Source organism: Rhincodon typus, unplaced genomic scaffold, assembly GCF_021869965.1.
Source record: "Rhincodon typus isolate 14 unplaced genomic scaffold, sRhiTyp1.1 hic_rhity00001130, whole genome shotgun sequence".
Taxonomy (NCBI): Eukaryota; Metazoa; Chordata; class Chondrichthyes; order Orectolobiformes; family Rhincodontidae; genus Rhincodon; species Rhincodon typus.
The window spans coordinates 1-12,383 of NW_025966768.1; the positions used below are offsets into that span (position 1 = coordinate 1).

A 12,383-nucleotide genomic window follows, 5' to 3' on the forward strand; every position below is an offset into this window, starting at 1 on the left:
GTCTTGCTTCACACGTGGAATATTTTATGTTTTAACCCAGCGATTTTCAAATTTGCAACATTTCCATTCCCGCTGTTTATCCTGGTTGGAACATATTGTTTGGTGTGCAAACTGCATGGAAGATCGCCTCGACCCGAAACCTTCGACTTTCCACAGACGCGTTAAAATCTCGTCCTCCTGGCTAAGGGTTCCCCAGTATATTTTCGGTTCCCACCTGGTTGCGAGGCTTTTGTCTCGGGGAATAATTTCTGCCCTGCACCGTCGATCTAACATATACATACAACCACGTTGTACCTAGTTGAAGGCTGCCTGGGTGCAAGGTTCAGAACCAGGAGCAAAGCAGTTTGCCACTTTACAACCGTTCTGAGGAAGGGTCGCTGGACCCGAAACGTTAACTCTGATTCCTGTCCACAGACGCTGCCGGACCTGCTGAGCTTTTCCAGCAATTTCTAATTTACAGCATCCGCAGTTCTTGTGGTTTCCAGTTAACAATGGTCTGCAATTCACTCTCTCCCTTTGTGTGTGAGAGAAAGACACACATACACACAGAGAAAGTATCAGAAAGGGAGTGAGCTCTAACGGTTTTGTTTTGCCTGAAATGAACTGTCTGTGGGAGAAGTGTGTGTGTGTTGCAGTTTTCCCGCAAGCTCGGAGCGGCCGTGGATAGCAACCTAAGTGTTGGTCCTTCTCTATTGCTTCCTCCCCCTTTGGCTCTCTCTTGTTCCTTTCTCTCTCTCTCTCCCTCTCCCCTATCAGGTTGAAGCTGGGGATGTGAATGTGTGGTCGCTGTGCATGCTGGGCTCAGATTGCAGACACACACAAGAGACAGAGAGAATGGTGGTACTGTTCGTGTTGTTAGTGTAGGTCGGAGCTGCAGGAGGAGAGAGGGGAGAGAGAGAGAGGCAGAGGGAGCGATGCTGCCTTGTCTGAAGTCTGGCTCTGTCTGAGCCGCCACTCTCTCCTCCCTCTCCCTCCCCTTCTCTCAGGTCAGTTTCACTCTGGTTACTTTCAGCGACGTTGTAACCAACGCATCACAGCCCTGGCCACGCCGGGAGAGTGCAGTTTGATAATCTTTCTCCTGTATTCCCCTCCGCCCAAGAGGAAGAAGAGGAAGAAAAAAAGAAGCCAGGCTCTGGAGGGGGTAAGCATTTGCTAGCAAGTTTGGGGGGGGAAAGAGAGAGGAAAACAAAAAGCCTGCCTTTCTCTGCATCTCCTCAGTGAGATGGTAACCCATGAAGCTCACTGTCAGGAACATGGTTGAAAGGACCAACAAATTCATTCTGATTATTGCTGGCTCCGCAATTTTCATGATAATCATTTTCCAGTACGTGTGCCCGGGGACCAACTGCAGGATCTCGGCACCCCGGGGTTTCCAACACGAGCAGGAGGCAGTGGATATATTCCCGACGCCCGACCCGCACTACCTGAAGAAGTATTACTTCCCGGCGCTGGATCTGGACAGGACGGTGGATTTTGACATCAAAGGCGACGACGTGATCGTCTTCCTGCACATCCAGAAGACCGGCGGCACCACCTTCGGCCGGCACCTGGTGCAGAACGTCAAGCTGGAGGTGCCGTGCGAGTGCAGGGCCGGCCAGAAGAAGTGTACCTGCTACCGACCCAACCGCAAGGAGACCTGGCTGTTCTCGAGGTTCTCCACCGGCTGGAGCTGCGGTTTACACGCCGACTGGACCGAGCTGACCAACTGTGTGCCCGGAGTGCTGAACAAGAAGGAAAGCAAGAACAGAACTCCCAGGTAGGCGAGGCTCGCTCTCACTTTACACTCACTCACTCACTAACATCAGCTGCACCGGGAGTTTTGTTTGTTTATTAATTAATTCTAGTTCCTCTCTGCCTTGCTCGCTGCAGAACGTCCGATCTTTCGCTTTAACTGGGTCTCCAACACTTCCCTCTCCTCTCTCTCTCTGTCTGTGTGTGTGAGTTGTGATTTCTATCCAAGGCCTTACGGTCAAGGCAAACTTTTCTTTTCGTTTTTGAACACATTGCTGTGGAACTAGAGTCCCTGGCCGGTTGAAATCCGACGGAATTGGTTCGCCGAATCAACTGTGACATACCCAGACAGCCGGTTCAGTTCAGTTCAGTTCGGAGCTATGTTAGATGTTGGTCACATCTGGGAGCCTGAACCAGAGATCCTTGACTCCCTCTTGCACAGGAACAGTTTGTACAAAAACGTGTGTGCTGCTGAAAGGGGCAGTGTTTCCATCTTAACAGACCATTTCAAAACCAAACACCATTCTGTAATATGATAATATGGGCTATTTTTTCCCCTTTGCTGTATGCCTACTTGATACTGAAATGTAAAGAGAGTGTAGCATTGTCTCTGTGCCTGCTGTCTTTACCAGGCAATTTAACAGTTTGCTGACGGAGGGTACATGATGCTGCACCAGTGGCTGTGCCCATCACCAGGTCACTCAAACACTCACAGCAATAACATAGGATGCCTCATTCAGGATGGTGTTGCTGATTAATCCTGATTCACATGATTATGGATGCCAAACAAAGCAGGTTACCAAAGGACCGGTTTGTGTGCAGACTTTACACTGGGGAAACCTCTTCAGTGCACCCTTCTTGTTTTGTGTTCCTCAGCTGCCTGCGGCTGTCTCTACAGCAGCAATGATGCCGATAATAGAGCTACTGCTTCTGTCGTCCTGGAGACCCACCTCTAGGGTCTGATCCCTCCCCATCCCAATTGAATAAAGATGCAGCACATTTACCTACAAGTGTTAATCGCCGCGATGTGGGACGCAAAACACACTTAGATTATTTTACCCAAAAGTGCTCAAGCCGCCTTGGGCCCCGTCAAACTCCTGTAGGGGCTGACACTGGAGTTTTGAGCATTGTCAGCCTTTTAAAGAGAATTCTAGGGAATCGGAAAAAGGTCAGTAGTCAGCAAGTCTGCTCAAATGTACAAGTCTGTTTCGACATGCATTATGCAGTGCAGACGAATGGGTTCCTGAGTACCAGGAGCGCCAGGTTAGCCAAGGAGCTCTGTTTCTACAACTTCAGGCAGGCATAATAACCCCCCCTTGTCTGTCTCTGAATTATCAGTTCCTTCCACCTCTCCACAGCCAACTCCTCCCTTTTTGCCTTAGTTAAAGATAGTCATAGCAGAGGAACGGCGTACCATATGCTGATGGCTTTACTTCACATGTTACACTACCTTTTGACAATGGGCTTTACATATTCCAGTATTTCAGCAGATTGTTATAATTTACTTTCTTCATGTACTTGGTGAAAACATGCTTTACATTTTCTGTAGTGTCATAGATTTGATTTCATTAAGTTCTACCAGTGGGGAGCATCTCTCATTCCTTCTGCCTCATGAGAAATTGGTGATAATTTTTGTTGCAGTTTATGTATTTCCTCTTAGTCTGTACAAAAAAAAAACTGTGATATTCTCTCACATAGGAAGGGTTATAAACAGCCGCTTTCCAGCTGGAAGAAGCTTCAGCCACCCTCCTCCTTTCCTGAACCAGCTGCAACCCTCGCAGTTTCACATTTTTTGCAGCAGTTTCCTCTCAAAGTGCTGTTCGTCTCCTTGCTGCCGCCCCAGTTGAGATCAGCTAATTTAGGACTGCAACAGGGATTTTTCTAATTCCTTGCATCTTCATTCCACACACAGGACAGTGTGCTTGCCAGTGAAGCCATTAGGGGAGCTGTTTCTTTTCCAATAGAGTTATTTCCCAAATTAAATGACAAGTGTTTTATTATTGTAACCATTTTTTTTCTCACTTCATATAAAAGGGAAGGGCAGGGAACGTGGTGGGGTGGAGCCAAATGGAAATAATGTGATAAATTTACATTCCAGTGCCTCATTTTTGAAGTTCTCTCCCTGTTTTCCAAATATCTCCGTGGCTGCTTGTCTCCCCACCTTCTCTGACTTTATAACACTCCAGGACCTCTGCTCATCTAATTCTGGCTTCAGGTACATCGTGGGTTCTCATCACTTGCGATTCAGGCCTGGGCCCTACGTGCTGGATTTCCCTCCAAAATGTACCTCTGCCTGTCTCTCCTCCTTAAAGAAGACCCATATTTGAGCAGCCATTTAAACGCCTCCATAAATGGCTTGACGTCAGCATTTCATTTTAATGCAGCTGTGGAGTACACTGGGACGGTTTTCCCAGGATAAAGGTGCTCAGTGCAAGTTGCCCTTGTTGGAGTGAACAGGATGTGCAAACCCCATCTTATTTGAAGAGAGTTCCGACAGTGACCCGAACAGCCCCACAAGCCAGTTGATAAAATAAGACATCAGAACCAGTATTTATGTGAAAAGAATTAATCCCAGAGTGAAAAATGGGGCAGGTATATATCACCTGACTCTACTCCTGTGTCAAAAGTATTTGTTTATATGTACTCGAGTAACCACCCATTCATTCATTATGTTCCACCTGTACAATTAATCCCACTTGTATCTCACTTGAAACAATTAACAGTGAATGGTCAGAGTTCCATCTGAAGAGGAGGTTCTAAGCCAGTGTGAAAGGGTCAGCTGGACATGGCAGAAATGGGTGTTCAGCAGAGGAGTTTTAAAGGGCTGTGACGGATGGGAGAGAGGTACAAACAGATTGAACAGAAGCTGTGGCCTGAGGAGCGAGGAAAGCTGGTGGCTGGCTATTATCCAAAGCAACAGGGAGTCAAAACAAAAATATGACGATTGCTCGTGTGACTTTCATTTTTTATGTTACGCTGGAGAGATGAGATGAGAGGGAAGACTGCAGAGCACAGTATTATCAAGCCCAGCAAAGAGAGTCTGAAGTAAAAGCAAATCTCATGAGGCCCACAAAATCTGAAGGTTTCTGACGTTATATTTACATTTCATTGTGTCTTTTGCTGGCCTCAAAGTGGGAATTTTATCCTGATTCGCCAAGCAGTGATCCAGGTGATTTACCCAAAACTCACTTTGCTAGCCATCCATTTCAGAGGAGAGTATAATCTATTGTCAACGAAACTCAAAACCAACATTTTACCCGATTTTATTAGACATCCCTGTTGACAGGATTAGATAAAATTGCCAGCAAAGGCAGAAATTCCTGGGAAAACTCAGCAAGTCTGACAGCACTGCGTTCAGTGACCCTTCTTCAGTTTCTGTTTTTGTTTTCGATTTCCACTAGCTACAGTCCTTTGGCTTTTTTAAGTTAAAATTGCACCCTGTTTGGCCCTCGATGTCTCAAAGCAGGGGCTTTGCAGTAGAATGACTGGAATATTCAAGGAGATGACTGGAGTGAGGATTGGTACATGTAAAGAAACAATTAAGTGTACCTTTTAAAATATGGCTATTGACTGGGGAATGACAGTTCAAAGACTGAAAGCCAGTAACCTTGAATATTGCACAGATCCACAACTGTGTACAAGTGTGCTAATGGCTGGCAAATATTGGTCCATTACCTTTAGGATTTAGCCGGTTAAATTGCTTGTTTTATTTAAAAGCAACGGAGTCCCTGAGTAAACAGATTTATCTTTTGAGTCTGCCAGTTGGAAAATAGATTACACGCAGTAAGTTTGTGATAACATAATTTAAATGCAGTCCAGTAATCAGCTTATAGGCAGACTCACTCTGAAATCTGTCCAAGTGCATTGAGGTCACCAGCTTGTTTGTATTGAAAAGAAATCTGCCTGCAATTGGCCAGAGATTATTGGGGAAAAAAAATTACTATAACCCATTTTCTTCCAGCTCCCTCCTCTTGCCCCCTCCCCCAGTCCTCCCACTTCACAATGAATTAGTTAAATTGCAGACCTTGTCTGGACATCTTTGGGATAACAGAAAGGCGAAAGGCGTTACCAAACAAATAACTATAATCTTGGTACTCTGAAGAGGATCATCAGTGAGGTTGAAACAAGATGCAGATTGCAGGCTAGTAAAATTTGGAAGGGGTGCATTAATACTAAATATTTAGAGTCAAATGTTGCTTTTTCAGTTGCATCTCAGGGTGTTCAGTTTCAACTTAAATATTAGGTGAACGTAAGATCCCCCACCTCCGACTGCATGTTATTTCCAGAGTATTAGAAGAATTCTCCCCGGTGACTTTGTAAACATTTACCCTCTATTAACATCACTAAATAATCAGGTTTTTTGGGTCATTATTATTTCAATGTTCTTTATGGGACCTTGCCTTCCTCAAGTTAGTGGCTGCGTTTCCTACATTGCAAGCATAACTACTTTGCAAAAAAGTTCACTTCGTTGACATTATTAAAAACGAACTGGCATATCCTGAGGGAACTTAAAGATACAATATCAAAGAAAAGGTTTCTTTTCTTCCTCCTCTCAGTTTGAATATTAGTTTAATTTTATTAATAATCTGCGAAACATCCTTGAAACAATATGACTAGTATGTAAAAATGTTGTGAGCAAAGCCACTGCTTTTAGCTTCTATTAAAAAAATAGCTGGAATTGTGGAATGCTAATCACATGGAATTGATTAAAACAAAATTCCAGAAATCCATAGAATGGAATTAGGACAGTTAATCCCATAGCCTGGTGACTCCTGATTGTAGAGAATAACAGCCCCTTCATAAGTTTAGAGAGAGGCCACTCATTGTTCCATTTAAAAAAGATAGCAATCAGAGTGTGATTTCAGAATTCTAAGCAATTCCATGGATTGAAACTAGTATTCAGAACACTGTCGATTTTGACAAATACAGTCACTATAAACCAGGCACATCCTAAATCAGCACTCTGAGCTGAATCTAATGGCGAGCTGACCTTTAAGTTCTCTCCAAGTTCATTTCAATTCGAACATTGGCACAATGACAGGAAATAGTAGTTTAGAATTTTGTTAACGAGACACAGGTTAATAAGACTTGTCCCATAAATGATACAATGTACAATGATACAACACCTCTTGGGTTGCTAAAAAAAGTTCTGTTGTGTCATACATTGCTTAGTGATGATAAGTGTGACAACTGTTGCAGTACCAGAGGTCATTGAAGTTCTTGATTTCACCTTGTGCGTATTGGATTTGGACATTGTCCTTAGTCACTTGTCTTTCTCCTCTTGTCCTTCTAAGACCCAAGGCAATTTTAATGAGGCCTATAACTGTCATTGCTTGAAGCTTTATTGGTGGATCGAATGTAATGAAAATTTCACACACCAGTAGAAGATTTGAAAAGACGTGCACTTATCCAGAATCTTTCATGACCGTGGATCAGCCAGCGAGATACTTCTGAAAAATAGCTGCCGTTTTGATGTAGGAAACACGACAGCCAATTCGAGTACAGTAAGCTCCCCCAAAACAGCAATCAGATCTGTTTTATGACCAGTGTAAGCTGAGAAATAAACATTGGCCATGGTCCTGTGGTAAACTCTCCTGATTATCTTTGATTAGCGTCAGGGATCTTTTACGTCCACCTCTGAGTGTAAATGTGGCCTCAATGTCTCATCTTATAGAAAGTGCAGCAATTGGATAATCCAGGAAAACAATTATGATTTTTGAAGAGGAAAAGCTCATAATAGCATTGAATGGAATCTTACTGTGGTTCAATGGATTGTTGGTGTCACATTGTATATCTTGGAGATTACCTTTATTTTGCTGACATCATGAACCAGAAGAGTGATTCTGTACCCAAGTTTATTCCCATAGTTCTGCAAATGTAGTTTTTGGTTCACTTGGGAATAATGACTTCATTGTGCCATTTCTCAGTCATGTGACATTGACTAACGCTTGCAATGTTACTGTATATTTTCATGACACAGCTCAGTAGACCATTCACTGCATTGCTTCCTCGCTGCATTGAACAGTTAACATCAGCAAGTCCTGGAATTTCAACCTGTTAGTTAAAAATCTGTATGTGTTAGCTGGGTTCCATGGTGATGCACTGTTCATCAGCTGCCTAAGCCTTGCACACAGGATTGACAAGTACTTGGAGCCCTGACAAAGGAGCTTCCTTTGAACAGCTTCTTATTTCATCATTTTCAGTAAATGTTTTGTTAAATTCTGTGCACTTCCAGTTTTTTCCATCTGGTTTTATTCTGATACAATTTCACTGCTGCAAGTAACATTTCAAAGAAATGTAATTTTGTCGATTTCTGTTCTTTACCGTGTGTTGACTTGGACTGTGAAGCTAAGAAACACTCAGCAGTGTGATTGACTTTGCAGTTTTAATCACAGGCTGTGTCTGCACAGAGCAGTTTGAGCTGTCGAAACAGAAAAGTGAAACAGTTGTGGGTGTGGGTCTGTCACTGGTAGTATTAAAGTGAGCAGTTTGAGATGATGAATTAAAGATGCTTTTACATTGCAGAAGGCCCACATTGATGCCACTAGTTCCCAGAAATACAGATCTTAAGACATATTGTGTGCTAAGTGCCTGCAAGGAACACTGGACTTTGGAGCTTATGGATCCCAGAGCTCATCCATCACTGGGATTTCTTCTTGCTTCATGTCTGGATTTGTTGTAGACTAATTGCTAAGGATTGATTGCCGTGATTAGTCAACCACTCCATTATCATAGTATCATGTGACTATCAGGATGGGAGAAGGTGAAGTAAATAGGCCGTGGTCTTTTTCTCATGTTGTAATTCCTGTGTCTTGAGTGTTGGCTGTGAGCCAAATACAAAGCTGCCAGAGCTCACCAAGATGCATTGCTGGGAAGAGCTGTATCTTGTGGCTCACTCAGGCCTGCCAGTCTGGTAATATTTTTAAAGTTTTCGCTTCTGTGAATTGTGCGTTTAGAAACCACTGGAACAAGCTTGGATCTCACATCAATCTATGTACAAATTCAGAGTGTTTCATACATTAAGTGGAACAATTCTGGCATCGATGCTGTGGTGTGTTGTGCCAAGTCCTTTCAAATCACTTCACTAATAAATTACCCTTTTCTAGGATGGAGAAATGTATCGGATCGGGCACACTTCACTTTCCCATGATGTGGTGAGCAGCTTTGGGACCACATCGTCCTGCTGACCCATTGAGCTGCCGGAACAGGTTGTCTCTGGTTTGACACCATGTGAATGTCTACTTAAAATTCTTTTGAAGAAAATTGAACCTGTTAAAGGCAAAGGATTTTAAGGAGAAGATTGCTTCTTGTAAAGCACCCTGGCAGGATGTTAAACTCAAAGAATGTGATCATTTAAGTTTGAGAGCCACTGCCGTTCAGAATCGATGATCTCTCTAATGATGTTAAGATCAGAGCAGCACAAGTCCACCCAGGTTTCATGGTCTGTTTGGGCCACTTTTGTACATATGTAAAAGCCTGTTGTCCACATGTGAGGCACACAGCAAGATTCCTTAGAACACAAGGAGATAAATATCCAGTTAAGAGATGGTAAGAACTGCTGATGCTGGAGTCAGAGATAACACAGTGTGGAGCTGGAGGAACACAGCAGGCCAGGCAGCATCAGAGGAGCAGGAAAGCTGAGGTTTCGGGTCGGGACCCTTCTTCAGAAAAAATCCAGTTAGGCTGTTTTTGCTCGTGATATTTGGAAGATAAATGCTGCCCAGGACATGTGCAAAATTTCACTCCCCCGTTTCCAAGAGTAGCAAAGGATCTTTGTCAGACAGTTTAATATCTGGTTGAAAAAAAAAATCCAAAAGAACTGCAGATGCTGTAAATCAGGAACAAAAACAAAGTTAACGTTTCAGGTCCGGTGATCCTTCCTTGGAACTGACCCGAAATCTTAACTCTGTTTTTTCCTTCACAGATGCTGCCAGACCTGCTGAGCTTTTCCAGCAACTTTGTTAATATCTGGTTGGATGCATAACAACTTCAGAAGTGCAGTATTTCCCTCAGTGTTGTACCTACTGTTAACCCAGATTATGTCAAGTCTTTTGAATGTGGCTCGAATTCTTCAACCTATTGGTTAGGCCTCTCAAAGTGAAACTTCAACCGTTGGTGAAGTAACAGCAGTGAAAACAGCTGTTTAGTTCAGCATGTGAAAAGTTTGGATGCAATTTGAACAGAACTGCCCAGGCCTCTGCCACAAGATCATCACTGCATGTTTGCATGAGCTGGCTTCTGGGTGTGCTGTTTAATACATGACAGCAACAAACATATTTATGGACTCTCGAATATATCTGCTGCTGAAGTACGTGCTCCTGTTCGGCTCCCCATGTTTGTGGTGTTGGTGGAGGACCATGTCATGCAGTTGAAGCTTGTCTGCTTTCAGGACTGGAGGACAGCCATGATGATTTACAAGCTCTCTCTTAATCTGAATGAATAGTGACTGTTCTTAGCAGGAGAGAAAACATATGGTTTATTAGCTGTTGCTAGGCTTTTATCCATGTATTTCCTTTGCCCCCTTGGGCATACATGTGCCCTGAATCCTCAGCCTCACCTCACAAAAAATAACCAGCTGCGTGGATTCTATGAACATGAACTTCTGTAAAATTACACTTTCTGCTGATTCTATCTCTTCCTGTTCTTTTAAATTTTCCAATGGTTCTTTTCTAAAAGTTTCCGTCACATTGTTCATCATCACTTGCAGCCAAACACCTTCCCAGCAAGCATGCAATTTAATCTGTATGTTAATTGCTGAACCATATGGGTAGTGTGGTCAAAATCTGCGCTAAAAGGCAGTCACTAACAGTCACTTCAGTGCTGACTGACTTTATTTTATGGGGGTTGGACAGTGTACTTGTGTTAAAGAGTTGCCATTCTCTCATATTTTGTCGACACTTCTGTCAAGTAGCCACTCAGTGCGGTGATGTGGTGTATTCTGTAATATTTAAAGCAGTTGGGAATAAATGGCACTTTGTAACAACAGCAGAAAGGTACGCTGCCTTTTGCAGTGAGGTGTCTGTTACCTCATACTGCTCTGCAGAGCTGGGGACCAATTCACTGTTATTTTGTAATCTGCCTGAAGACAGGTTGTTTAAATGCAGATATACTTGCTGTGATAATCGCTCCAGGTTCACTGTGCAGAGCAGCACAGAGGCCTGGTGCAATAATGAATATGGTTTATTCCTTAAAAAATAGTGCTCGGGGAACACAAAGGTTCTAATGAGCTTTGAGGTATTCTATTGAAACTGGCCAAACTCCATAAAACAATTCTCTATGTTGCAAAAGGGATAACACTTCAAATGTACTTCATTACCCGGTAAAGTACTTTGGAGCAGCCAGATGTCATGAAAAGGGCTGTCTGAAACCACACTTGTTATCCTCAACCTTATTTCTTCATCTGTAAATACAAAATGCTTCTTCTTGCCCAGTGCTCTGCACTTCAACTCTCATGAAGGGAGAGCGGGATTGCTTTTTGAAAACCTTTTAAACAGCAGCTTGATATATTCAGAGTCGTGTAGTGAGATCTATTCCTGTGCCTTTGTGCAAAAAAAAATGTAAAGCCTTTTCCATTTGCTAGTAAGTATGTGAAGAAGCACTGCCAGTAACTGTCACCACATCCCCATGTGATGCCCTTAATTAAAGGGAACATGTTGCAGGTTGTCCTGCGGCTTTTCTGTCTGTTCAACACTTTTTCTTCTGGGAAGATGGTGCCTTCTGAAATCCATGGTGTCATCCTTGAAACAGCAGCGTGATTATAGTCTCGGTGCTTTTACATAGAGGTACACTACCCACCATTGGCAATGGTCACAGCCAATTTACTGTATGTGTCAGCTCAGTTGGTAGCACTCCAACCTCTGCACCAGATGATTAGAGGTTAGGTCCTACTCCAGGACATGAGCACAAAATCAAAGCTGACACCCCCTTAATCAACATCACAAAGCTTAATTTCTGAGCATTATTGCATTGCTGGTTGATGGAGCTTGCTGTGCACAACTTGACTGCTGTGCTTCCTACATTACAACAGTGACTGCACTTCAAAAATACTTGACCGGCTGTACAGTACTTTGGGAATGTCCTGAGGTCATGAAAGGTGCCATATGAATGCAGATCTTTCACTTTACATATCTGATCACCATTGGAACAAAAATTAATTGATACAAATACTTGTTTATGGTGGAAACCTTTTTCCCATCTTAATATTGTGTCACCCAGAGGCTTACAGGCCCCTTCTTATTTGTAATTGTTGTGTTTTGACCACAAGACCATAAGACCATAAGATATAGAAGCAGAATTGGGCCATGGCCTCCATCGAGTCTTCTCCACTATTTGATCAAAGCTGATCTGTTTCTCAACCCCATTTTTCTGCCTTCTTCCCATTACCCTTGATCCCCTTACTAATCTAGAACCTATCCTTCTCTGACTTAAATACACTCCGTGTCTTGGCCTCCACAAGCTTCTGCAGCAATGAGTTCTACAGATTCACCACCATCTGGCTGAAGAAATTCCTCCTCATCTCAGTTCTAAAGGGTTGTCCCTTTACTCTGAAGCTGTACCCTTGAATCTTACTCTTGCCTGTTGTGGAAACGTATTCTTTTCATCCTCTCTATCCAGGCCTCTTAGTATTCTGTAAGTTTCTATCCAGGCCTCTT

General features: G+C 43.2%; 1 protein-coding gene across 1 annotated transcript; it reads left to right on the plus strand.

Annotated features, from left to right (window-relative positions):
• The first annotated feature begins 716 nt into the window (after nucleotides 1–716).
• Nucleotides 717–1,760, plus strand: LOC109923823 (heparan-sulfate 6-O-sulfotransferase 1-A-like). The gene has a single exon (XM_048592382.1). The coding sequence runs from the start codon at nucleotides 1,233–1,235 to the stop codon at nucleotides 1,758–1,760; it is 528 nt and encodes a 175-aa protein (XP_048448339.1). The 5' UTR covers nucleotides 717–1,232.
• Nucleotides 1,761–12,383: the final 10,623 nt, after the last annotated feature.

Excerpts from the sequence above, each read along its gene's own strand:
- LOC109923823 (XM_048592382.1), top strand. The coding sequence starts at position 1,233 with ATGAAGCTCACTGTCAGGAACATGGTTGAAAGGACCAACAAATTCATT.